Source organism: Lepidochelys kempii, chromosome 22, assembly GCF_965140265.1.
Source record: "Lepidochelys kempii isolate rLepKem1 chromosome 22, rLepKem1.hap2, whole genome shotgun sequence".
In the NCBI taxonomy this organism is placed as follows: Eukaryota; Metazoa; Chordata; order Testudines; family Cheloniidae; genus Lepidochelys; species Lepidochelys kempii.
The window spans coordinates 16,203,067-16,229,987 of NC_133277.1; the positions used below are offsets into that span (position 1 = coordinate 16,203,067).

Genomic DNA, 26,921 nt, shown 5'->3' on the forward strand with positions numbered 1-26,921 from the left:
TAGATAAATTCATGGAGGATAGGTCCATCAATGGCTATTAGCCAGGATGGGCAGGGATGGTGTCCCTAGCCTCTGTTTGCCAGAAGCTGGGAATGAGCGACAGGGAATGGATCACTTGATGCTTACCTGCTCTGTTCATTCCCTTTGGGGCACCTGGCATTGGCCACTGTTGGAAGACAGGATACTGGGCTAGATGGACCTTTGGTCTGTCCCAATATGGCCGTTCTTATGTTCTTACCTTTCAGAAGATGCCCTGACCCCGATTCAGTCCTGGCTCTGGGGTAACAGGGCATGTTACCAGACAAGAGGAAGGGTCTGGTGGATTCCTCAGAGTTGCTGGACTGATACATGCATGGTTCATAGAGAACAAAGAGCTGTTTAGGAAGAGGGGACATTCTGTCATTGCACTGGTGGCCCATGGGGATACAAACCAGCACTGGAAACATGTCTCCCATTATCCAGGGGAAACTCCACTGCCAGAATTAGGAGCTTTACTTCCATTTGGGTTGACACCATCATCAGAGACACTGCAGCTGCCTGGACAATGAACCAGGCAGCATAAACCCCAGATTTAACCAGCAGCATAAACCCCAGAAATGGGCCCAAGCTGCAAAGTTAAAGGGGTATTTGGATCCAGGCCCATTTCTACCATAAACCTGGACAGAGAGCAAGTGCATTCGTACCACTTAATCCCCTTTTTATTTGCAGATGCCAATTCATAAGGGGCCTGAACAGCCTTTGAAATAATCCTGCTGTCAGGGAGTGTCTCGTTCCCCTTCTGAAATGTGCCAAATAAACCCCTGCCCAAGCACTCCCATTAATCACAGTGTAATACATCTTTTAATTAAAGAGAGTCAGGAAAGACAAAAAGCAGACAGGATTCCCCCACCGCCTGCACTGTTAGCGATTGTTCTTCATTAAACAATAGCAGGTTTCCATTATCCAGGGTAATTCAAGAGAGTGCAGTAACTATTGTCAAATGCTGAAGACGCTGCTGCACAAGTCTGATTTAAAGCAGCTATTTGGGCCTCAATTATTAATGGAATTAGCATGCTGTAAGTCAGCGACAGGCACAGCCTCAGGTAAGAGCACTAAAGGAAATCATATTAGCATGGTATTTCCTCTCCCGGGGACCAGCCTCAGATTCCATTATTCACTTAGCGCTAGAACGTCAATGAAATTAAAATGCTGCCTACAATCCGATTCCAGATCAGAAGGGGCTGGGTATTTCAGAGCTAGCAGAGAGCCCAGAAAGGGTCAGGCAATAGCTGTGTTCACCGCAGCCCCTGTTGGATGTTTTAGAGAGAAAGACGTTCTAGTGGGGAATGGAGCCCGGTAGAGAGACACTGTTAACCTTCACTTAAGAAAGCCTCTAATGGTGGGAGCGCTCGACAAAGCCAGATGATGAGATGGCAGCTGTTTTCATGTCCCTCTTCCTCCTTAATCTCTTAGCCTCAGGTAAGTTTATTTGATAAGACCGATGCTGTAACCCATGCCTGCAAACACTGTGTATGATTATATATATATACACACACACACACACGGTATATACTCCCTAACTATACAATTAGATGAGAATATATATTATAGGGGACCATCTTGTGAGAACTCTGACAGCATGTAATGAATAGGTGACCCGATGGTGCTGCTTCCTCTCTGGCTGGTCTAATTTTGTGATATAATTAAGATGAGCAAGATCCTTGCAAGCGTTCATCTGACTAGGAGTCTAGAAAATGCCAGTGATTTCAAGGGGTAAGCTACCAAAGTCTCAGAGATCTATAGCGTGCTAGGACGTGCATGGTACAGATACAGAGAAGTCTCTTGTGATGCATGTAGCAACGACTGTGTACAGTATGTAATGGAGAAAAGAAAGGGTCCAAAAATGTAGAGGGTCAGTACCTTATTTTCTATGTAAAGTTCACCACCAGTTTTTCAGGCTGGGAGGTTTGTATGGGTCTTGTTAAAATTCAGGAGAAACAGACATCTCACTTTTAATGATATTCATTTCACTGAAAAGTCCCCATGGTTTTTTAACTATTTATCATCAGTTTCCCACAGGGTTGAACCAAGCCATTGCTCAAAGCAGCCGCTTCTTTTAGATCTCTTTGTAAATAAGACTGAAGTTTCATTTTGGTTTTAATATTTCTTCTGACAGTTGAATGGGAGACTTTGCTAAGGTTAGCAGTCCTGATTGTGCTGGAATCCCACCTCCGTGCAGGGCTGCAAATGGGACACACTTCAGTTTCACTCCATAATGTTTCTGTAATTGGGGTTGGAATGCAGGCCAGTGGTGTCATGTTCATTCATTGCCACAATGGTGACAGGTGGGCGCAGGTCTTAGAACCTTGACTCAAAGCAGGCATCCTACAATTGATCATTTTTAGTGCGGTCATTAACTCCATCGAGTAGAACTGTCCCTATGGAACCTGCAGAGAGATTTTTGCCTTCTGATGTTGTGCAGGTCCCCTTTGAGTTTACAATTTATACACAGTGCATGTCATGTTAGAGAGAGAGAGAGAGAGGACAACTAATAACTGTCCCTCTGAGGATCTCAAGTCACTTTACAAACGCCCCACGAACTCAGATAACATAGCTGTAAGCATGATATTGACAGGCAGATGGAGAGATACAAGGCAAGTATCATTAGCTCCATTTTACAATGGGGAAACCGAGGCCCAACAGAGATGAAGTGACTTGCCCAAGGTCACACAGCGAAAGCGCGGCAGAGATGAGGCTCAAACCCAGGTGACTCAATGCTCTATGAAGCCAGAAGATAGCTCCTTGCAGTGAGAGGGACTGGCCTGTAGGGTCGAGAGGAGGCAGCGTAGGTTTCAGAATCCATTTACAGTCTGGAAGAATTCTGCGGGACCTGACTTTGCTCTCTCTGTGGCAGGAGAGGGGTTGACTCAGTTTCCTCCCTTCACAGCAGTGGCAGAGATCTACAGAAATTCCTCGTGTCTGAGTCTGAGAGTATCAGACTGCGCTTCTCACCAGTGGCACTAGAGTTTTCTTCCTTCCTGATTTTGTCATCAGGGGTCACCTGAAAACCAGTGCAATCTGTATGGGCAGGGAGGGTGCTTTAGCAACTGTTGTCAGAGTAGGTCTTGTATTTCACGAATTCTTCTGCTCCTTGGCTGTGCAGTATTTTTGTGTTAGTTTGAAGATTTGGCAGTGTCCAAGTGTTTCCAGGGGCTGATCATCAAGACTGTGAAATTATGCAACAAGACCTGTGGCATGCACTGTATTCACTAAATCTTATGAACTCGTGCTGGGTTAATGAAGATGGGGACCGTAATTTCATGGAAATCACATCCCATTCAGACAGACATTAACATCCACCTACTGTTGTGTGGTCCAGAGAGAGCTAACCTAAGACAGGGCAATGAAACAGGTGTGTGTGTGTCATTCCCCAAATTCATATGGTGTGTAAGCACTGCACGCTCACTCATTCCTGATGCGTTCCGTTCTGCAAGGTGCTGAGGACTTTGGGCCAGATTTTAAAAAAGATATTTAGGCCCCCTACACCAATTGAAATTAATGGATTTTGGGCACGTAAGTACCTTTAAAAATCTGCCCCTTTGGCCTGGAAATCAATGAGACTTAAGCATGTGATTTCCTTGATCAGGGCTGTGCACCTTGCAGGAATGTCCTGAGCTCTATGAGAGAGCTCAGCAGCCTCCCGACCCCATCAGCATCTATGCTACATCCATGCTGTATGCAGCATCACATTGAGATTAGCCTCCCCCAGAATATTGTGTGTAACTCCAAGATGTGCTAAAGTGATTTAAATGGAAGTTAGGAGCCTAAATATCTTGTGGATCTGGGCTAAAGAGCATGAGATACACACAGACAACACTGATTAACTAAAGTATCCACAGGTGAAGGGACAAAATAGAAAACAGCTTATTTCCAGCCTGTTTCCATTCACATCCATCCCCCACTCACCACCCACAATGATACAAAGATGTTCCATTTCCAGGTGACCCTTCCTAATGATCATAAGCAGTGTGAATTATTACATTATATTAATATGCCCTGAGAAGTCACAGGGAAAACCTTTGCTGAGCCATTCTTGATGGATTCTTTCTGTGTCTGTTGAGACAGTGCTGATTTGGGATTGGTCTAATGCTCACGTGAATGTCATCTTAGCTCTCAGAGGAATAATTTAGTGTTAATTAATGGTCACTTACAATGTGAATCTGTCTCTGCCGTAATTACTCTTCCTCTGGCCAATTCACTTTCATAACAAAAGTGAAATTATTTTGCAATTTATGTATCTAAATAAGCACCCAACCTTCTCATTGGGTCTGTTTTCTAAAGATTAAACAGGGGGTGTGAGTCCTGAAGTTGCCTTCTCTGCTTCAAAATGGATAAAAGATCATATTTTTCCACTTGCTGTGTAATTAGACTGTGGAACTCATCGCCACATGATGTCATGGAAGCAAAGTATGTAGTAAGATTCAAAGAGAGATTGGACTATTTGGTGGATAACAAGAATATCCAGAGTTAGAATAATTTATACTAACAATAAAGAGTATTGGATGGGAGATAAAATCTCATACTGCAGGGTTTAATCCAATCTCTAATTATTAGGGATAAGGATGGGACTTTTATGGAGGAAAGATGATCACACATCTACTTAACCCTTACCTTTCTCTGAAGCATCTGGTGCTGGCCACTGTTGGAGACTGGATGCTGGATTAGATGGATGAGTCTAGTCTGGTCTGTCAATTTCTATGCTCCCTCCCAAAGCTGGGCAGCTGATGACAGTATCGCCAGCTGGAAGAACTCAGCCCCTGGGGCTATCTTATTCTCTGGGCTTGTGTAAGAAGCAATATCAGCTCCTGGAGGGAAGGCTCTGTTTCATGTCACTGTCCAGTGCCCCCTCTAGCAAGCACTTGGAAGAGCATGTTAAGGACTGCAAGGAGCTATGTCCAGTCTTCATCAGCTGGACAGAAGTAAAGATAAGCAATGGGAGATTGCACAGGCAGGCCCCCACATTGAAATAGGCTGGACCAGATTCTTACCAGGTGTCAATTGGCATAACCCTGTTGACTGCAATGGAGCTACATCAATTTAAACCAGCTGAGAATCTGGCCCACTGTATCCCAGAACGTATCAGTGAATGCCCTGGTTACATCACAGGTTCTGCTGGCCTGGGGAGAAAGGATCCCAGTTCACAGTAGTTAACATTTAGTGTAACTTTATCTCCAGGGTCTAAATGCTGGTGCTAACTTAACCCAAAAGTGCGGTCCCTCATCAGGCAGCTATGCTCTTTGCATGGACACACTAAAGCCCAGACCCAAAAGGAGATCCTTGTGGTCAATATGCAGCATCTCCACTTGCTGAACCCAAAGGGAACATCCCTTGGACTGCACCACTAGGCACTGTACTGAAAGGGACTCAGGCAGGAGTTGTGCCCTCCTCACCTGAACCAGTAGGAGCTGCAAGGAGTTGGTCTCAGCTGGGAGACCTATCCCCTGGCTGAGCTGGCAGGAACCATGGTGAAGGGGTCTCAGCTGGGATCTTACACGCTGCTCTTATTGAAATTACAGTTTCTGAAAACTGCCCTGAAAATGGTGCTGGAGGGAGGGCCCTCCTGGGGTGCTGAACAGGCGAGGCTGCTGCTGAGAGCATAGCGAGAGAACGAAATGCTCATTTGGCTTACAGCTCTGATGAGATCGAAGGTGACTATTCCACGACTCACGCCAGGGCACCCACAGCATAGTCTCTAGCATTTTGTTCTCAATGACGTTGATAAATCATCGAAATTGCCGCCTCTGGCGGCTAGTGACACCACATGCTTCATAAAGGAATGGGTATGAGCAGGCCTGGTGTGCCAGGAAAGGAGATCTCATTTACAGTTTCCTGCTGGATCTCTCATACCTTCAGCCGCTCATCAAAACAGCCATCAAAAGCACTGAGTGCTCAGGGGACTGCATGCGCAGGACACTGCAGATTAGATTTCATTCACGCGCATTGGCAATTTGCTTCAGCCCAATGAGTTGGTGAGGCTGTGCTCCCCGAGGTCTGGCGAAGCTCGTGAGCAAAATATCATTTTGCATTTCAGAGGGAACACTCAGAAATGTGTCACTTCCAATTGCTGGGTTTCATTTCTCCTTTACCTCCACCTGTATTGCTCAGAGGGCCATGGAGTCCTGTTGCAGGACACAAGCTGGATTTCCCCCCACCGTTTTTACTATGCAAACAGGGATTTGGGTTTTCTGTTTAGCATATCTGTAAGGGGGTGGTTAAAGAGGTAAGGAAGAAAGATCAGACAATCTCATTAACTTCCAAATCAGAGTGATTTCTGGGTTCACTAAATTCTAGTTCACATGCAGCTTCTTAGTCTAATTCTTGAATGAGATCCACAGAACCTGGAAGGAAATGTCCATTAACAGGAAGCCAGTCTATTACCAAAAAGTAAAAATAAATAAAGCGAACTTAGTGCTGGTGAACAGTATCAGATTGTCATCCTGAGTCTGCCTCTTCAAGCATCCACAGAGCAGGGGCAGCCCAGACAGCCCACACTCTGCCCCATATGCTCCAGAGTGGAGAGGAAGGGAGCTCGATGGGAGAGAACAGCTTCTGTCATGAGCCTCTCCCTTCTGGGGCTGCCAACCAGGAGCCGTTCATTGCCTATTGTGAGGACACTATTTTAATGAGGTACGTTTTAGCTGTTCACTGTCTGTTGTGAGGACACTATTTTAATGGGGTACTTTTTGTACACTGGCAACTAAGAGCCACCAATTCATTTCAGAGAGGCCACAAAACAGTTATCAGGTGCTAACAACTTTTGGCAACTACTAAGCCAAGGCTAGATGCAAACCAACGGCCTAATCGTAAAGTGCTTTGTTACTCCGGTGTTAGTTTCAGGGTAACTGCACCTGTATTTCCTCCCTCTGTGGTCCCTTGAGGGCACTCACTTAAAGGTTTCCAGCTCCCATCTCTCTTGGGCAAAGGCCCACATTTCACTCCCTCCAGACCAGGGTTTTAAGGCTGCACAGCTTCCTACTTCATGCTGTTATATTCCCCATCAAGTCAGAATGCCTGAAAAGGCCAGCACTGAGCTTTGCTTTTTCTCTAAGGGTTATGATCAGTGTATTGCTAGTAGTTAAAGTTACCACACAGCTCCTTCTAAGCAAGCACATTATTCTTAAGGTAAAAGCATTTCTGAGAAAACCGATTGAAACAACGGAAGCTAAACAGGCAAAAGCAGCTTACCAGAGGTCACCCCCAACTCCAACACAGGGCTCTGGTACGAGTCAGGCCTTCAAAGCCTACAACTGGGTTTTCCCTGTGGTTACAAATTCATCCATCTTAGATCCAGAACCAGAACAAAGACTAGGCAGATAGCCATTTCTTTATATAGCTTGGGCCTTTGATCTTGGCCTTCTGTATCATGTAATCAGCAGACAATGACCCTCTCCTCAGGAGTATCTTGGAAAGGCTGGGTTTTTGCATAACCAGAGCTGGAGAACTTGCATTAACCTCTCCTTAGGGATTTCCTGGGGAATCCATTTAACAGGTATTGTCCCAAAAGGTATTGTTCCATATTTGTCTGGTATATTTTCAATATAGTCTTTTGAATTCCCAGGCCTCATGTCTATCACATCTCCCCCTAGAAAGTTTACATGCCATCCTGGCCCAAAATATCACATCAACTTAATACAAGAAGGTCTTCCAAGCATATTGCAGGAAATTGCTATCTCTGCCACAACTCCATTCCCAACTAATCAGCCCATACAAAAACACCCCCAGCTTCAGCAACAACAACAAGAAGAGCTAATAACTTTTCCTCTTCTACCTGCCAGGTCTAATTACACAAATTCATTTGTTTTGCAGGAAGCTCAACCGCAGATGCTCAAAGGCCCAGAAATTCTACTTTGAATCGTCTGACCAGACACCTTTTACTGAATTACAGCAAGGGAGTGAGACCCGTCAGAAACTGGTCAAAGGCCACTACCATTTACCTTGACCTCTCTGTCCATGCAGTGCTGGATGTGGTAAACAGAATCTCAAGCTCATTTACAACCAGTATCCCACTGTTCATAATACAGTAGAATCTGCTAGCTGGAGACTGGAGTCGAATGGATGACAGTAGCTGTGCGTGATGCTTTTCAGCAGAAGGAGCTGTCTCTGTTTATTGACAAACCATTTTGCTCCTGGTCCTTTTAAATAAGACTCTCTGGAATTTCAAAATGCTAGAAAGAGTTTTTTAAAGTGACCCAGTCAATTTAATTCAGGCTGAGAATAAGTATAAATAATCCTTGACAACTCAGCTCAATGAAGAAATATTTTTTAACAATAGGTTGTTTTGCAAAAGGTTGGACAGATAGACAGACAGACTTTTGTAAATCCTCTATTTTGATCAGTTTCAATCAGTACAGCTTTGAGGGACTGAGGCCTGGGATTTACCAAACAGCCTAAAAGAGTCAGGCAACCACGTTGAATGGGATTTGAGTGCTAACTCCCTTAAGCTACATTGAAAATCACTGTTTTAAAGCTTCCCTTGCAGTTTTGGAAACTTACATTCAAACAGCTTTGTGTTAAGTTAAGAGAACCAGGAAAGAACATTTTAACAAAGAGCTCAGGGCAGACGGACTACTATGTAACAAACACTGGCCTAAGGGCTTTGATGCTTTTGGAGAAAATCTGGTGTGTTGGGGTATCAGAAAATGATGAACAGATACAGATGGGGGAGAGTTCAGAAACTTAAGACCCAAGTTAAGGGAATTTGGAAAGAGCTGAAAAGAATGGATAAAATGAGCCCCAGTGTCCAGTGTGTGTTACATATACGAGCACAGTGCCAGTGAGAGAGCAACAGATGCTCTGTGCCTTTTCCCTTAAGGAACCTCAGCTGCCAGACCAGATCAGAGAAGCCCAATGCTTGTCTGTTACCAGAATAGGATGCAAAAGTCACTGAATCACTTGCTTCCATTGGTATTTCAGGATCTACTGATCTTATCTCATGGGTAGATATTCCATGGGTACCATTAATATCATGGCGGGGATCAAACTCAATATTCACAGCATATCACCCCCTGGTGTTTCAGAAGTAGAGCACAGGGGAAATAACTGTTATGGAATGAGAATGGGCTGGTTCATTGGGAATGGAGTTGTTACACATATGGCAATTTCCTGCAATATCCCTGGAAGAAACTTGACTATAAGCAAAGTGAAATTGAGCAATCCAATGACACCGTCCAACTGGAATGAAACACAAGTAGTAAAAGAAACAACAAAAATAGCCAGTGTGATTTAAATTAGACTGATAGAATTCTCTCTTCTTTAACAAGCTAAAAATGTTCTTAATAGCACCGATCAGGGGAAATATTAAAATATGAATTTTAATTTTGGCAGTGTCTGTTTAAGCACAGTCAGAAGCTCTGTGCAATCAAACTGCCTCCTTAGACTACCTGAGCCACTTTGATATTCTGGAAGCTGCTGAAAGGTATTTGAGGAGCAGGCAAGTGTATTAACATAGGCAGAGTGTGGGCACAGTATTAATTATATGAAATATGCTACATGAATTAAATAACTACAAGCACTGCAATTTCCTCTTATATTGCAACTATTTAATTCCTTGCTGGTGCATCAAGATTGTATTTCAGAGCATGTAAAGATCCGAAGTTTGGGTGTAGATCAAGGGAGTGAGGCACTCTCATTTTCTAGAGGTGTCTAGCACATCAGAATCTACTTCCTCCTGCCTTGGACCTTCCATCATTCTTGTACAAGGAGAAAATGGGAGAGAGCAGAGTTGGAAAATGTCTTTTTTGTTACAGTAACTAAAAGAAAGAGTCTCTAACACAGCTCTAGCAGGGTTTTGTTTTTATCCATCTTAACTGTAATGAGTCCCTCGTTATCTTTCGTACACAGTAGGAAGTGGTGAATTATATTTCACTTTCTGAATTCATCATCTTCACTCCATTAGATGCGAGCTAGTGGGGTTTGGGTGCAGTGATTACACCAGACCAGGAGAAGAGCAGTAGTATTTAAGTCAGGGTCTTCTCTGCTTTCTTGGCTATAATGAATGCATGTTCAAAATATCCGTATTCATGCTGTCAGATAAATCTAATCAGAGACTTGGCTCCAGAGCCAATGTCATGAGGAAGCTGTAGGCTTTAAAGGGCTTGATGCAGTAGAGACTTCAGCAGGTGCATGTAGTAATAGACGAACTGTTCAGCAACCATTGTTTTGTGTGAAGAGCTCTCGCCCCATCTTCATCACTGCCTCTGACTTCTACTGTGATCTTTTGCCTCCTGTTTCATGTACATAAAAGACTAGGCTTGTCTGAGAATATCAAGTTATTATGAGTACCTTGGGGAAATCCGAGTAGGGAGATAATCTAGTCAATGGAGAAGAGTTCCAATTTGTTTATATTGAGTTTCGTCCATTCCGAATCCCAGATACCTTTGTATTCCACTCCGCTGACTAGAGCCTCCCAAACAGACGTTCAGGCATCTGTTTCTATAGTCTGCCGAACTGGAGACGATAAATGAGGATGCGTGGGAATGATCTGTATATTTGCTAACCACCAATTTACGTCTAAGTAGTCTCCCTCTGTTAGGAAGACTAATGAATTCCAATTCTCGAAAATATCCTTTGCTTTTAACAAGCAAGATGGAAGGTAGCTGAAAAAGAAAGAGGGAAGAGCCGTGAATAATGCCACGAGAGAACCAATTATGCCAGCCAGCTGGCGTTGAGAAACTTCTTGTCTCCCTTGACAAAAAGATTCAAGTTTTAGCCTCGGCTGTCTTTTCTCCTCCTTGCTCACCCTGGGCCCCTCCAACATTGGGATCTCTGTCGGGGCCAAATGGAGAAGCAAGCAGTCAGTGTAGGATAGCCATCAAACAATGGTGGTGGCACCATCACGGCAGACAGCGAAGGCATGCTCAAGAACTATAAGCATTAGCAGGGGTGATGGAAGGAGTGGACCCACAAAAGGATGGGGTTGTCCAGTTGCTCCCCCATTTTGTGGGCCTATGATCCTACAGTTGATCATTTTGGTTTAAGATGTAATCAAAAAGGATTAATGAGGGTTGAAGGTGCTTTAAATGTTGCTCTCTGCAACAAAATCAATATCTTCAAGTCAAGTCAACTGTGGGAGTGAATCTCTCGTGCTGACTAACCATTAGCGGAGTCCCTCTCTCGTCCAAATCTGAAACTGGCCTGGCATGTATCCTGCATAAGACTATTACTGTGGGTCATAATAGGCAACTCTAACAGGTGAGCCAAACGGCAGCCTGCTCTCCCTAGGCTAAGGTCATCTAACCTGGAATTCACTTTTACAGATCACACATGTTCATAGCATCATAGATGTTCACTGTGTGGGGAAAAAACCTGTTAGATCATTGAATTCATCCTTCTGACAGGCAGAACATAGCCCCCCAGGAGAGGGCATATTGGATATTCAGCCATTACAAAGGAGCTTAGCCAAATGGCCAAACAAAAGTGAGTGTGTCTTATAAATGATTTTTTTCTTTTGCATGCATGCATCAAGTCCTGTCTGGGATGCTGATGCAGCCCCCCCCCCCCCAGAGGACATCATAGAAACAGGTCATCTGTATTTTGTACATCAAAGGTGTCTGAATAGGGGTCACTCATTTCTTTTCAATGTAACCTTTTGAGCGATGATCCAAAGATTCTGGAAAGCATGTTGCAGTTCCTTTTTCATCTCCAATGATTTCCTAAGTCACTTTTTCCAGGGAAATTAGCTTAATCCGCTTTCAAAATGGCATGGATATACAAATTCCAAGCTCCGGGTCTGCAGCAAACCCAAAGCATTCCTGCTATTCTCTCTCATTCCATCAAGATGGGAGTCACACTTCATTAACAACTACTGTCTTTCTTCCATCTCTTTTGGGAGAAATTTGATCTCCTATATTCCAAAGGAGCCTTCTTTTATCAACTTGAGCTTTTGCTCCATCCCAAGATACTAGTAATCTGAGAAAACCTTTTGCTTCAAAAACTAATAAGGCCTTGATCCTACAAACAATTATGTGTGTGCCCAACTTGACGCATACGAGTAATGAAGCAGCACTGCTCACATTCCTAAACTTAAGCACGTATTGAGGTGTGTCTGGATTCTACCACAGCACAAATAATAGAGCCAGAGAGGAAAAAGAAAATATGCTGAATCATTACAAAGGCAGGGAATTTCTACATGTCATAAAAAATACACCTAGCTTGAGGTCACATTTCTGTTTTATGAGCAGGAAAATCCATCCACAAAAAGATTTAACCCAATTGGCTGCCTGTAGCAGCTGAGACAACACTCTTTGAAAAATTATGAATATCCTGATTACAAATACAAGCTCAGACTCATATTTTTAGCCCTGGATTTGCTGAGAATATGGTACTATGCTTAGCAGCCTGATTAATGTCACAGTAACTAATTAGGGCACAAGAGAGAGACAGATGATTCATTTAAAGCGTCAAGTGCAGCCAAAGCACTATTTTATCAAAGATAATTTACTGTCGTGAGGATTGCACAGACACAGACGAACAACAAACGGGAGCCGGAGACAGGTATGAAGTGAGGTGATGGCCAAACCAACCTCAGGATCCTTCTCTATGGCCTGGTTTTATCAGAGAGAAATGTAAAGGGATGCAATCAAATTGAAATCTAGTCAGTTTCCAAAAAAATGAGTTGAAAGTCTTCCATGAGCTCCCCCTGGCAGGCTTGGTGATTTTACAATCACAATTTCTCTTATTTCTTTAGCTCTTCACGCAACAAAAATAATATGAAGAAGTCACAGGAGCACAACTGAGTCCAAAAGAAAGTGGTTTACTAAATATACACAAACTTGTATACACAGGGCTGGTTTTGATGGCTTCTAAAACCACAGAACACACTGAGCACCACTGGAGGGCTCACAAGCTATTTAAAGCGATATTATCCTATTCTTACACACCATATTTTCCCATTTCATAAATGTTCTTCTATCCCATGATACTGCATGGAAGCCCCATGCAAAGCACAGGAGAAGCTCACTAACTCAGGTCCCATTCTTGCAAACAGCTGTTACCAGGCACATCACTTACAACAGTGAGTAATCCTGTAAAAGCCAATGGGACTATCCCTTGTTGTAGATATTACAGCCGGGAGCAGGTGATTGCACAATCTACCTGATTATAGAGGGAAAATTTGAAATTGATGATATACAAAGAGTGGGAGAGATTTTCAAAAACACCTAATGGATTACGGTGCAAAACCCCAATGACTCTCAATGGGCAAAATGTACAAAACACCACACTAAAGAAATAATGAATAATACTTATCTAATTTCTTTTATCTAGAGCAACCTTAGATGTTATGTATAACACCAATGGGTACAGCAGAGCCTACCCGTTCTGAGAGCAGTGTAATTTTTAAGTTGTCAGGTCTCTTTATGATTCATTGCGTCAGTTGTATAACTTGTTAAACATTTGATTTTATTTTTCCCCTTACAGGATACACAGAATCAAAAGCTAACAACAAGCATTTGGTTTCGGCAGGTAAATTAATATTTTCTTCCCTAACTACATGTGATGGTGAAGCAGAGAGAGAACTTAATTGCTCTGTAGCATTTATTATACATTACTTTAGGTTGTTTGCTTTCTGACTCAGTTAATATTGTAATGATCAGTTTAGAGTGCACCTCAACCAATACATAGTGCTGTGTCTTAGTGCTAAATGTCATCTTGTTGTTGTACCTGTCTGGGTGGGTTTAAGGGAAAGAAGTTTTGAATCTTGCATATGTGTGTTGGAGTTGATACTTTTAGTGTCCTAGTAACACCTTTGATTTCTATAAGCAAGTATTCCAATATCCTAAACACACACACACACACACACTCCCTAAGCCAGCCATCAGAGATTCCCCAGTGTCCTGAACATAACTGAAAAAAATCATTCATAATGAATAATGCGTTAAGTTTAGCTTCTTCCCTTTGTGGAATATCTGATTGTGATCTTCTCAAAATGTATGCCTTTGATATTATTCGACAACATCTTGGGGGATATCTTCCAGGGGCCAGGGCACATTCACCTGCAGTGGGGTCTATCTCCCACACCAATTCCCTTCTTTCCTTCCCATGTGGAACTGAAAAAAAAAAAACAGTCAGGTGTTTTAAAAGGGTTCTCCACCATCCTCAAAAGCATCAGATAGGGTAGATGAACAAAGCATACACATGTGGTGCTGCTCGAAACATTTCAAAAGGTCAATTAGCATTTTTTTAATTTTAAATTTTGACCCAAAACCAAAATGAAAAAAAAAATGGAAAAAAATGTCCTTTTCACATTTCAACCCACTCTGGACGCAGGCAAGTCTCAGAGACTGCACACTCAGAAACGTATATTCTGAGCCAGCCTGGCTAAGGTGAATGGGGATGGTGGAGCTGAAGAGGACTGCCTGTGTCAGCACCGATTGTATAGACTCCTGGTGACAGGTAAAGCCACTGTGTTCTGATGAGAATTCGACTTTACACACCTGTAAAAATCTATCCTGTAGGAAGCAGACTGGGAGTCACTGCTAGCCTGAGCTGCACTTTCTTGGCCATTAGCACAGGGGACCAAGCGATTATCACATTCCCAATGCAGGGATATTTTCTGTACCTACCATCCCTAAATTCTGAAGTCAATGGTTCAAACGCACCGTGACACCTCAGTTAACCTGCCCTGCCAAGTCGCAATATGAGAAGCCAGCCGGGCAGTCACGCTCTCCGTCTCCCTCCCACAGATCTGGAAGGATGAGTTTCTCACCTGGAATTCCAGCCTCTATGATGGGATCAGCGAAATTTCTCTGCCACTCAGCACCATCTGGTCTCCAGATATTGTCATCAACGAGTTGTGAGTTTGGAGTCGGCCGGAGTTTTACTGCACACCAGTAGGTTGGGGTGGGTTTGGGGTTTCTTTTTGGCTGATCAGTGCAAGCTCTGCCTCTGCCCACAGCAAGAACAAAAGGCTCCATTGGGGTGGGGGGGGGGGAAAATCTTGTTTCTAACAGCTCTGGACTCGCTGTTTGAAGGGGATGGATTAACAGTCTGAGTCTCAGGTGTGAGACACTTAGCTTCTGTGGAGCAAGAGATTCCAAACACAGCAGGGTCAGCCTCGCACTTCATCCTTCTGAGCCTCGTAAATTGAGTGCCACAGGCATTGTCTGTCTGATACTGAACCTGGTCCCCACAACTGCAGTGCCCGAGCACCTCACCATCTTAACGGCTTCATCCTCACAGTACCTGTGGGAGCTAGGCAGGATGCTGCTTTTATGTCCATTCTACAGATGGAGAACTGAGGGGCAGAGAGAGGTCACACAGTGACCTTCCGGAGGTCACACAGTGGAAGCAGGGAATTGAACCTAGGGTCTACTAAGTCCCAGGATAATGCCCTGGCCACTGGACCATCCTTATACCTGTAGTGTCACATGAGAGCTCATTAAAAAAACCTCACTGCCTGTATACTGCGTAACGAAGTCGTCGGGTCTCTCTCCCCCACCCTCCCTGTGCAACAAACCCTCCTGTTCTGTACAGCGTGGACGTCAGTAAGTCTCCCGATCTCCCCTACGTTTACGTGAATGCTGCTGGGAAGATCAAGAACCACAAGCCCATGCAGGTGGTGTCCGCGTGCAGTTTGGAGGCATACGCCTTTCCCTTTGACACCCAGAACTGCAGCCTGACCTTCAGCAGCATCCTGCACACAGGTGGGCAGGACAGGACTCAGCCTAGGAAATGCACATATGCAACGTCCAGCTCCCACAGACAAGACTTGCCAGCCCGCCAAAGACAGTGAGGTTTATTTTCTTGGGATGCACAGCTGGGGAGTGTGAAGAGGAACGTGACTGGCACGTGTTGTAGGACCTAGCTCAGCACTTCCCAGGATAGGCGCCCCGCTGAGTGCTCCCTTTGGAACACAGTGCTGATCTGGTGGCAGCATCAATGCCAGGCATTTCGTAAGTCAGCAGGCAAGCTCTATCGCTGCAAGGTAGCCAGCTCTGTCTCATGCTGGACGTTGTAAGTCTGACTCTGCCTTTACCCTGGCTGCCCTAGAGATCACCCAGGCGGAAAAGTGACCAACTGCATCTGCAATGGCCGCAAGCAAGATCCCACGGCATGGTGGGAACGGGTGTCCTAGGGCTCCAGTCAGTTCAGGCAGTGTCCATTCTGCAGAGAGGAGCAGTTCAGTCCCTGAGCTGATGGGGCTCATATAGTTTCCAGGGACCATACAGAAGGCCAGTGAAGCTCCTTTCCCAGCCCTGTGGCCACTGGCAGCTTGTGGAGGAAATGGGGGGAGACCATCCCGCGTTCACAGGTCCCTCCCTTCCCCTAAGTCCCAGCCCTTTGTTTGTGTCATTCTCAGTGGAGGACGTGGACCTCACCTTCTGGAGAAGCCGTGAGGACATTAAGAATGACAAGATGTTGTTCCTGAATGATGGTGAGTGGGAGCTGCTCTCCGTGCCCTCACATCCCCGGGTCCTGCACATGGAGACCGGACGCTTTGCCCAGATTCAGTTTAACGTAGGTATCAAATATTTCTCCTTTACCTCTAATCTGCGGACATCTTTCCGTTTGGCACCTTCCCTCCTTTTCTTCTCTTCCTCTCAGTGATTTGTGCTGGGCTTCAGAGTCTTTGAATCCATCATGAGAACAGGGGCTCTGCTGTGCTTCACGTTCTCACTCACACATGTGACACAGTGCAATTCCTAGCTACCGATGGGTTGTGGTCCACTGGGAAGTGGGCAGCTACAACATGGAGGACGAGCCAAGATGAGGGTGTAGCGAGAGAGAAAGCAGGTTATTCTGTAAAATGCCCCAGTACCAGCACTGAGGATGAGGTAGACAAGAGAGGCACAACCAGCTGGATGCTGGGAACATCCCTGGTTAGATACCACATGGTCCAACCCAAGAGGCAGGGCTCACTCTCTCTCTCTCCGTGGGCTCTTGGAGATCAACTTCCAAAGCGAGTCAGCATTAGCATTTGCCCAGGCTCCCCATCTATCGGGCAGCGTGGGGAGAACTCCAAGACAGAAAAGTTACAGGTGCAGTCTGAAAATAGGTGCTCACACCTGGTCCTCAAACACCCCAGAGAAGAGAAAGTGAAATTTAGACCAATGCTGAGGTACGGCAGCTCTGAGCTAGCACCTGATCCCAGTACAGTGATGGATACCATACAGTGACCTCGTGCCAGGATCCCCAGACAAGGTGGCATAGGTCTGAGTGGAATTGAGCACATAGTCCAAGTTCACATGCTTTTGAATGGGCTGAAAAATCTTTTTATTGACTTATCATCATCTTTATTGTTATTGTGGTGTGAAAAATGTTTCTCTGGGTTCCGGACCTTGACTATACCGTGACTAAGAAATTTGGACCTTGACAAAGAATAATTGACTACTCCAGTCTAGAGGGTCAAGGCCAGAAGCAGCACTCTGTACCATGTCACGCCACAGAGTCTGGTCAGAGTCAAGGCCAATGAACCATACTGGGTCAGGGCCAACAGGCCAGCCAAAGTAGGGTTGGCAGGGTGCAAAGTTAGGAGCAGAACACAGGAGGCCAGGAACCAGGACCAGGAGCAGGGCTGGAATCAGGAACTAGGTACAAGCCATGGTATCAGGACTGCACAGCAAGGTCTGTTTGCTGCAGTGAGCCAGAGATCAGCCTAAACTCCACAGACAGACTCCAGGTGATTCCCCAGTCCCTTAAACACACTATTCAGTAGACTCCTCCAGCCAGGACCTCTGTGGGTGGGAATGCCTGGGGTGCTTGAACCTGTAGAGTGCATAGGCTGCTGTTCCCTGCTTTGCCAGAGCTGTTGAGTGGCCATGTGAACACGGCAGCCACGCAGGAGGCAGGAGACCCTGCTTCCAAGCCTGCAGATCATCACGCCTACACACATGGACTTCGGGCTCCAGATGCTAAGGCAGTAACTGTGTAGTACAGGATAGAGCATCCAGTGCAGACACTGAACAGGGCTGCTGCAGGTGCTCTGCCCCAGACATCCCTCTGTCACACCAGCATGGACACTTGCATCACTCATGAAATCGTCTGACAGCAGGACCTACGTTCCAAGCAGCAGCCCTGAGGAGACAGCCTGTGGCTCCCGTCTCCTCGCTGGAGGAGGCTGGAATGCAGAGGGGAAGCAGCTAATTTGTCCACACCACTTGCTGGAGGACGAAAATGTGTTTTTGTTTTGATGAGCTTCTTGACTAAGAGTTAAACACCTCATTAATTTTAAAGATAGCAGCCTGCGAACATTATTAATGCCAGAGCGAATAATGAAGAGCATTTAAAGGGAAAAACACTAAGAGAAGCAACTGCAGGGTGGGCTGCAGATCTGGCACTCAGCTGAAACACACACCCATTGGGTGGAAGCAGCAAACACCACTCAGGGCTTCGAGAACCCCGAAGCCTCTCAGAAACTTTTCAGACCTCCTGGGCCCCAGGCTGGACAGCTCACCAACTGCTGCCCAGCCCTTCCCAGTTTCCCAGCAGGTCCCTCTTGCTAAGCAGCACAAGCTCAGCCTCTCTCCCTGCCTTTCATACACCAGGGGGAACGCAGAGGCAAAGCATGAACCTGGCAGTTAATCAGTCCTTGTACAAAGGATCCTGCTAATGGTGACTGAGTTTAGGGCCAAGGTTTGGGCTGGAGGATATTTTAGCTGACTTCAGTGGAGTCGCTTGCAATTTACCCAAGTGTCTCCGAGAGGAGAATCAGGGCCAGTATGGCTGACCTTAATGCACTCACAGAACCCCCTTACCCGACTGGTCAGTGTCTTGGAAGTGTCAGGGAACACCCCAGACTGTCCTAGGAACTACGAAAGGGACAGTTTTTCTTGTAAAAAATTATTTTTGACAGAAAGTGGCTTTTTCAAACTTTTAGTTGAAATGTTCCATGTTTTCTATTTACATTTTCCAGGTTTTCATAAAAACCAAACCATTTTCAGGAACAAGAGTTCAGTTTTTAAATTCAAATTCCAAAGCATTTCAGTATCGGGTTCCAAGTTTTTGTTGAAAAACTGAAAATGTTCCCTGGGGAATTTAACTTTTTTTTTTATATTTATATTCCTGCAAAACATCATGAGCATCTTCCCTCCAATGCCCCTCGTCCTGTACCTGGCACCGTGGGGGAGCAGGCAGCGTTGCCTTGAGCAGCAGCAGCCTATCCGGTGGCTCCGACTCTCGCACTGGTGCTGAGACCCTGGGGTGTGGTTTGCCCTGGGAAAATCCAGCGTCTGTCCTGACGGGGTGAATGTTACTTTGTGTTAGTGCAGAGCCATCTGTTCTTAAGTTATCTAATTACTTGTATAGCCCCTGTAGGTAAGTAGTCCCCACCACAGCAGCCCACTTTCTGCCTCTGTACCTACAGTACAGACTCACTGCTGCCCTGTTCCGTCCCAGCAAACCCGTCGCCTTGGCACTTGCCCCAGGAACATGCCAGGTATGTCTCAAGGCTCAGGCAATGTTTGGAAGCCAGGGCTGCTTTCAGCAGGTGGACCTCACATGAAGACAATTGTCATGACAAGGATGTCAGTTCTGAGCCCGGGACCCCTTCCAGTAGCCACAGCAGGACACATTCCTCTGAGCCTGGGCTACAGCAGAAACAAACACTGGGGACAACAGGAAACCTAGAGAGTGACTGAGATTCAGGGGTATGCCCTAGGAATCTGGGGATTGAGGGGAAAGACTGCACTGGCAGGTGGGGTCACCCTGGGTATTGCCCTCTCATTCCCCAAGATGGGAGATGTGCCCAGTGCACTCACACAGGAGTCCACTGGGCATTGACCCTGGGCACTGAGTAGGTCTCCTCTGAAAACAGCACAAGTCAGCCCTGCGCCACCTGACCAGCTTTCCAGCCAGAGTCACCTTTGACTCCTTACTGCCCAGGTAGCCCAGGTGAGAGGAGAACATTGCAACTTTCCCATCTGCAAGAGAAATCACAGCACTTATGTCTGAGGTGGGGGGAGAGAATGTAGCAAACTTAGCGGCAAGCTGTGTCTGGGTGTCAAACTCCGTCTGTGCCATAAAGACAGTCATGCAAAATTAAGTGCTGGTGGGGTCTGCTATCAAGGAGACAATTCATGCCTAACCTTGGGTAATATTCCATCTCCGATGTGCGGCTGATGTACATGCTCGGAATGAGATTGATCTCCTTCATTAACATCAATGGGCTGCAAATACCTTTGTGTACTTATTATTACCTGGCTTTAATGGATAATGAAATTGTGGCATAATATTGCTAACACCTGAAGGGTGTCTAATGGAGAACATGACTGAAACTAAAGTGCTTCCCTCCCTTTGCTGGAGAATTTAAAGACATCAACTTCTTAGCCTATTAGGGAGGATGGGATTTGGCTGGTGTAAAATCTGCAAAGAGTGACTCCTAGCAGAGGCCAGCTCAGCACAGTTCCTACTCGCCTAGCCAGGAGGAGGTAACCCCCAGCTGACTCCTGGTGGCTCAGTGAGAAGAACTGGGGTCTATGCACCTCCCGGCTCCTGCTCTGAGCCTTGGCTCAGGTAACACACAGAATGCAGCCACAGCACATGCCACGTCTGACTGGGGGCTCCACTGACTAGCTAAGTCTGCCCTGGTATCTGGCTACCAGATCCAGGGCAGTGAACTCAGTAGAAGTTTGTTGTATTGTGCTGTGGGTGAACCGGGTGCAGGACCCCAGCCAATTACAGATGCTTCTCTCATGGAACTCATGCAACACTCCCCCTTTCTCTTTGACCCTGCCAGGAAGGGTGAGATCCAGACTGGGACCTCCACGTGGCAACATAACACACTGGGCCAATGCTTTGCTCTTCAAGAGCACCATGCTGAGGAGCATGGTACTGATGGCCAAATAGAGACATCCGAGATGCAATTAGATCAGTACTGCTCAACGCACTCAGACTCTCAGAAGCAGAGAGGAGGAGGCTACCTAGGCTTAATTTCCTCCCTCGTGATTTTCATTCTGACACCCTGAGTGGAAACGATTCCCACTAAAACTGTTCTCTGCCTTGCAACAGTTTTTTAGTGGGAGTAGTTTTCTCATCACATGCTTTGACACCCGGGGGTTTTGATTTAAAAGTTTCAGGTTCCTTCAGATCCATTATGGCAATGGCAAGACTTAAACCAAACCCAACAAGTTGGGTTAAACTGTGCATTGCAGATAGATTTGGAAAAGTTCACTGGACCCAGAACTTACCACTCCACCACCTAGAAATTTCATGAAGGACCCAGTTACAAACCTGTGAACCGGAGTCTCAAAAATATCATGCCCAGTGAGAGAGAGAGTAAAATGTTTGGCTTCAAGTTTTCATTAAAGGTTTGCATGGCCCTAAAAACTGTTGCATGAAATACAGATGATTGTGTTTCCCCATTTGAAGCCCAAACTAGATGAATTCTCTTGGCTACAGGTTTTGCAGCAGGAAGGTTTGCATAGATGTCACCAAGATGAATGGCAGGGAGGCAGTGGGCGGGTTTGTCTCATTACTTGGATCACAAATACAGCAAAAGCAACCACTCTTGGTGTTTGGGGATTTCAGCTTCTGTCTGAATCTGCAAAGCCCAGAGGCAAAGGGATCATGTGGAGAGATATATGAATAAGAGGTTGCCAACTTCAAAAATGTTCCAGGTTTGCGGGGAGAAAATTCAAGCTGGTTGTGAATTCACAAACGTTTTGGCCACATCTGTCTCTGACCAAGGTAACAATCCCTTGCCCTGGCCCACCCTGCACCAGTTAGGTGAGTGGCATGGAGGAGCCCCCACATCTCTCAGTGCTCTTACTTGACAGGTCTCTGCATCTTAAAAGATGCTAAAAATTCCAAGCTCCATTGTTTTCAGGTCACACTTAGAATTGGCTCTGACTTCTCTTCTCCACCCCAGGTTGTTATCCGAAGACGCCCCCTGCTATATGTGGTCAGTTTGCTGATCCCCAGCCTATTCCTGATGGTCATTGATCTGGCCAGCTTCTACCTGCCACCCAACTGTGGCACCAGGATAACCTTCAAGACCAGCGTGCTGGTTGGCTATACTGTCTTCAAAGTCAACATGTCAGACAAGCTGCTGGGCACTGCGGTCAGCACTCCCCTCATTGGTGAGCTGGGTTTGGCCAGTGCATCTTGGACAGGCTGGGCTGTTATGGCAGGGACTCTATTCTAAGGGAGCATGTAAATCTGCAAACACTAGAGGCCAGAGATGGTGAAGACCCATGAGTTTATCCTAGCTATCCCAGATCCATTCTCCAGACTAGCTTTAAAATGGGCAGACTTGGGCAGTAATGGTACATCTGCCTTGGAGAGAAAGTTCCATGGTCTAATCATTCTCATTTCAGGGAAATGTTTACTGACGTCCGTCCAGCTCTCCCTGATGACTAGGTGTCTTACTCTGACCAGGTGGGGCCTCTCTTGGGCAGCCAGTCATTGGTGCCAGTACTATTCTTCTTTAAAGCACCTGTTGCTAACCCTGATTTGATGTTTGCATCCTCGGGCAAACGAACCTCTGGGAAAAGAACTACAGTGCCGCTGACACCCTGCGTGCACTGCAAACCCTCCTGGCATCACCCAAACAATCATCTTGCATCGCTCGGCTAGATGCTCAGCAGCATGGTTGTGTCAGATTTTCAGCCCAGAGTGGACTGGATTTGTATTTTTCAACCACTGTGCTAGCTGAAACCAGGTTTATGTAGGGTAGTAATTTAACACAATGGATGCAAACTTTGCATGGCTGCGGTAAGAGGGTTTGAAAATGGTTTGAAAACACTGCAAAGCCCCAGTGTGAGCAGAGCCTTAGGATATGTCTGCACTGTAACCAGGAGCTGTGATTGTAACATGTGTAGATGTACCTAAGCCAGCTTTCATCTAGCAGTGAAGAAGTTGTGACAGCATAGGCTAGCCCCACACACCCAGGACCCTAGGTACATGCTTGAGTGGCTAGCCCATGTTGCCACCGTGGTTTCCTTACTGTTGCTACTCAAGTTACCTTTGCCCTAGCTAAATCAAACCTAACTTGGGTATGTCTACATGCTCTGCAGTCACTCCCCATGACTGCAGTGTAGACACATCCTGGGAGACTATTTCAGCCATTGCAGTTTGGCGTCCTGGTTGCCTGTCCCACTCAGTAATGTTCTTTTCTCTTCCCTTATTGCCTCAGGGGTGTTCTTCACGGTTTGCATGGCCCTCTTGGTTCTCAGCCTGTCCAAGTCTATCCTGCTAGTAAAGTTCCTTCATCTGGGGGAAGACCCTGTGCGGAAAAGACTCTTCTCCTGCTGCTGGGTAGGCAGTGCCTTAGACAGAGGAAGCCCCGGTGAGAGATCCCAGGCTCCCAGGCTGCAAGCAGCTCGTGACATTGCAGGTACATGCAAAGCTGGGTTTTCAGCACACCTTGTGTACATACAGCCCCCTGAACTGCTACCTCGCTGAACATGCTTTGCTGTCATTGCAGGTCTCTTGTTGCATGGGGAAGAGGAGGAAGGGAAAGGAGAGGGGCCTTGGAAGGTGACGAGCGCCCGGAAGGCCCCAATGGAGAAGATCCTGGCAGAGCTCCTCCTGATTAGCTCCCATCTTCGCGCACTAGACTGGGCCGGCAGACTAGAAGTCAACTGGCTCACGCTGTCCTACAGGCTGGATAGACTGCTGTTCTGGGTGTATGTCCTGATCCTGGGGGTGTATGCAGTCACACTCTGCTCCCTGTGGGTAGTCTGGAGCTCCCAGTAATGGTAGTAGGGGAATGGCAAAGTTAACATCAGCAATGCAGATACAGTCAATGCTGGTGGGGACTGGCTGGGCTCACAGGGGTAGGGAATGGGCTACTGAGTGTCCGTCTCTTGGGCTTCATATCCAGGTCACAGGGACTAGCTGGGGATGGGAGGACAAGACTTTTCACCTGTAGGGCATCATTTCCAATCTAGAGCAGGTTGTTAAGGGCCTAAAATCTTTACCTTCTGCCAAAGATCATGTGGCCCATTGCGACCGAACCCCCTCACCTTCCAGCTCATACTCCAGGGGGCCTTCCCCGCTCTGTGGATCTCCAGAGCGCTTGGTCTCCAGGATCTTCTATCTGGCACCCTCCCTCCAGAACTAAATTCTTGCTGAAACAAAAACAGAAACCCTGTAAAGAGCCTTTACCTGCAGCTGTCTCTCGTCGCTCGTTACCGCTGCGCTAGTGCTTAGCTCCAATTGCCCATGAAATGCTTCCACTGCTATTAAGGAAATGAAGAACATCAGACAGGTTTTGAACCACTCCCACCCAACCCCTTCCACCAGTGGGAACAACCTCTCTGTCTTGAACTCCCCTAATTTCAGCTGGGAGGCGCTTCCCCAGAGTGTGTGCTCAGACGCCTGTGGAGTTCTCTGCTCCCAGCAGCTGGCCGAGGCATTCCAGCTTCGCAATCCAGCGAGAGGGCAGGTGGGGTGCACCCAGAGTGAATTCCCACCCATGCCTAGAACTGCAGGTACTTCCCAGTCCTTTCTGCGCCACGGGACCTCTGCTTGCCCGCAGCTCCTAGGCACAGATTTGGCAAAACACATCAAGACATGCTTAGTACTAAGTACATGCTCAAGTCCATCCATAGTCAGCTAAGATCTTAAGCACATTCACTGTTGCCATCAGTGGTCAGAGCAAGGGGAACTGGGAGTCCGGACTCCTGGGTTCTATTTCCAGTTCTACCATTGAGCGGCCTCAGGCAAGTCACTTAAACCTCTCTATTGCATGCTTTATTGCTCTGTTAGATGGAGCCAAAATCTACCTGCTTCCAAGGAGTTAGCTGCGAGACTGGGGAGTGTTTGCAATGCAGCTGGGGCTCCCCAGATGAAATGCATTACAGGAGGACCAAGCACCCTTGCAAAGGCGGATTCAGCCCACAGTGCTCGACCTTTCCCAGAACCCTACACATAACCAGTCTGCCCTGTTGCTGGCCTCTGATGCTGAGTTACCGTCTCAACGTACAGTGCAGATATTATAGCATTTTATCCAGTACAAACAATACTCTGGCTGGGTCGTAATAAGCCATTCCTCCACGGCATTAGTTCAATGTCTGCTTTCCCTCCTCTGACCCAGGCAGGTCCATTTCAATTAGTGGAAACATTTCACCTCTCCACATCCCCATTCAGTGCTGGTGGTTAAAGAGCTTCAAATGCTAACAAAATGACATTGCAAAAGTTGTTCCATTTAAAGTGGAGTTTTCCCCACTTCTGCAAATATCACTGTGCCAGGAGCTGGCGGGGCAATCATTTATCAGACAGCTATTCAAAGGAGATTAAACAGAAGTCAATGTGGAGGAGACACCCTCTTATGCCAAAGCCAGGTTTGTGTGCATTACACTGAGCGCCACTTCAGAGCGCTGCTATTTATTTATTTTTAAACAGTAACACACTTATAACTGTCCCCTCCAGGCAGTTAGGCTTGAATAAAGACTGGGAGTGGATGTGTCATTACACAAAGTAAAACTATTTCCCCATGTTTATTCCCCCCCCGCACTGTTCCTCACATATTCTTGTCAACTGCTGGAAATGGCCCCCCTTGATCATCACTATTTTCCCCATGTTCCCTCCCCCCCCCCCCCCCCCCCCCGCTCTCCTGCTGGTAATAGCTCACCTTACGTGATCACTCTCGTTACAGTGTGTATGGTAACACCCGTTGTTTCATGTTCTCCGTGTATATAAATCTCCCCACTGTATTTTCCACTGCATGCATCCGATGAAGTGAGCTGTAGCTCACGAAGGCTTATGCTCAAATAAATGTGTTAGTCTCTAAGGTGCCACAAGTTCTCCTCGTTCTTTTTGCGGATACAGACTAACACGGCTGCTACTCTGACACCTGTCCCCTCCAGGCAGCCCAGAACTTTGTGCTGCTGCCAGAGTGGTGAAACCCCCGCATCTTCCCTCCCATGGCGATGCTGGTTATTTATTGCCCCTGTTTATTTTTATTATAAGGGTAGGAACACAACGTGGGGCAGTTTTTCTTATCGCTCTTGTAAAATCTTATTTTCAAAATGCTGCTGCTGTAAATTTGGACCCATTACACCTGTCACAATCACACTCTCGCGTAAAGATGAATAAAGCCAATGAGAATCACAGATGGAAGAGAATAATCAGGTCACCTCCTCATCCCAAACAGGATATTTTGCTAGCATTTGGCCATCATTGTTACAGTCAAGCACAAGAAGGCAGAAGACACTCACTTGAGATGTGTATCCACAAAGGAAAAAAAGTTTATTTGGGTTCCACTGCAAACCTCACACTATCAGCCCCTGCTAAACCCCCACTGCTTTGCTGGGCCAAATCAGAGGTTACCGATATGAACTTCCCTGGTAAGTGTACTTTGTCCAGCAGAAATACATCTGATTAATTGAGTTTCAGCTGAAATCATGCTTCTGAATTATGAGGGGAGCCATCTGCTTAGAAATCACATGCTGATAACAGATACATTGCTTTGCCTCATTTTAGAATATTAAAAGCAAATGAACTATCAAAAAGTCCAGACTACTTGGCAGCCTTCAGACAGTGATTGTCCAAACTGAGAGAAATGCAAACCGTGGGAACTTGCACCATTACTGACAGTCACTTTCCCTGACTGCTTCGCAATGCTGCATTGTCAGGGTTCAGCTAAACAGTCATTTGTTTAAAAACAACTGTTCTAGTTGGTTTAGTTCATGGAAACATTTTCATTTCTCAGTGCATTAATGTCTTTTTATTAAATTTTGGGGCCCAATTGAAACCGATGATGTTGTCCCTTTAGCCCCAGAAGAGCCAATCAGAACAGACATTATGAGCAGGAGAAATCCCTGGGATTTGGAAAGATCCCACCCTTAACGAAACACAACATTCTTTTGCCCCCCGTGTTTTACTTGGACAGTGACATCCCCAAGCCCACCCATTCCCATCCCTTGGTCCTCGGACCTGTACAGATGCTTCAGCCGTTTCTCACTGGTACCTCCAGCATCTAAAGGGTTTCAGATACTTGTGGT

The 26,921-nt window shown here is 46.2% G+C and overlaps 1 protein-coding gene across 1 annotated transcript; it reads left to right on the forward strand.

The window, feature by feature from the left end:
- Nucleotides 1-1,404: 1,404 nt before the first annotated feature.
- Nucleotides 1,405-25,500, forward strand: HTR3B (5-hydroxytryptamine receptor 3B). The gene is made up of 9 exons (XM_073320606.1): nt 1,405-1,458; nt 7,846-8,006; nt 13,456-13,500; nt 14,721-14,830; nt 15,511-15,680; nt 16,337-16,494; nt 21,842-22,052; nt 23,108-23,308; nt 23,399-25,500. The coding sequence occupies exons 1-9, from the start codon at nt 1,410-1,412 to the stop codon at nt 23,668-23,670; spliced, it is 1,377 nt and encodes a 458-aa protein (XP_073176707.1). The 5' UTR covers nt 1,405-1,409; the 3' UTR covers nt 23,671-25,500.
- Nucleotides 25,501-26,921: the final 1,421 nt, after the last annotated feature.

What these genes read in the sequence shown, in the direction of transcription:
- HTR3B (XM_073320606.1), top strand. Translation starts at nt 1,410, where the DNA reads ATGGCAGCTGTTTTCATGTCCCTCTTCCTCCTTAATCTCTTAGCCTCA. An exon ending in GGTCAGCACTCCCCTCATTG is followed by an intron (nt 22,053 to 23,107) that starts GTGAGCTGGGTT and finishes TTATTGCCTCAG; the next exon opens with GGGTGTTCTTCACGGTTTGC. An exon ending in AGCAGCTCGTGACATTGCAG is followed by an intron (nt 23,309 to 23,398) that starts GTACATGCAAAG and finishes CTGTCATTGCAG; the next exon opens with GTCTCTTGTTGCATGGGGAA.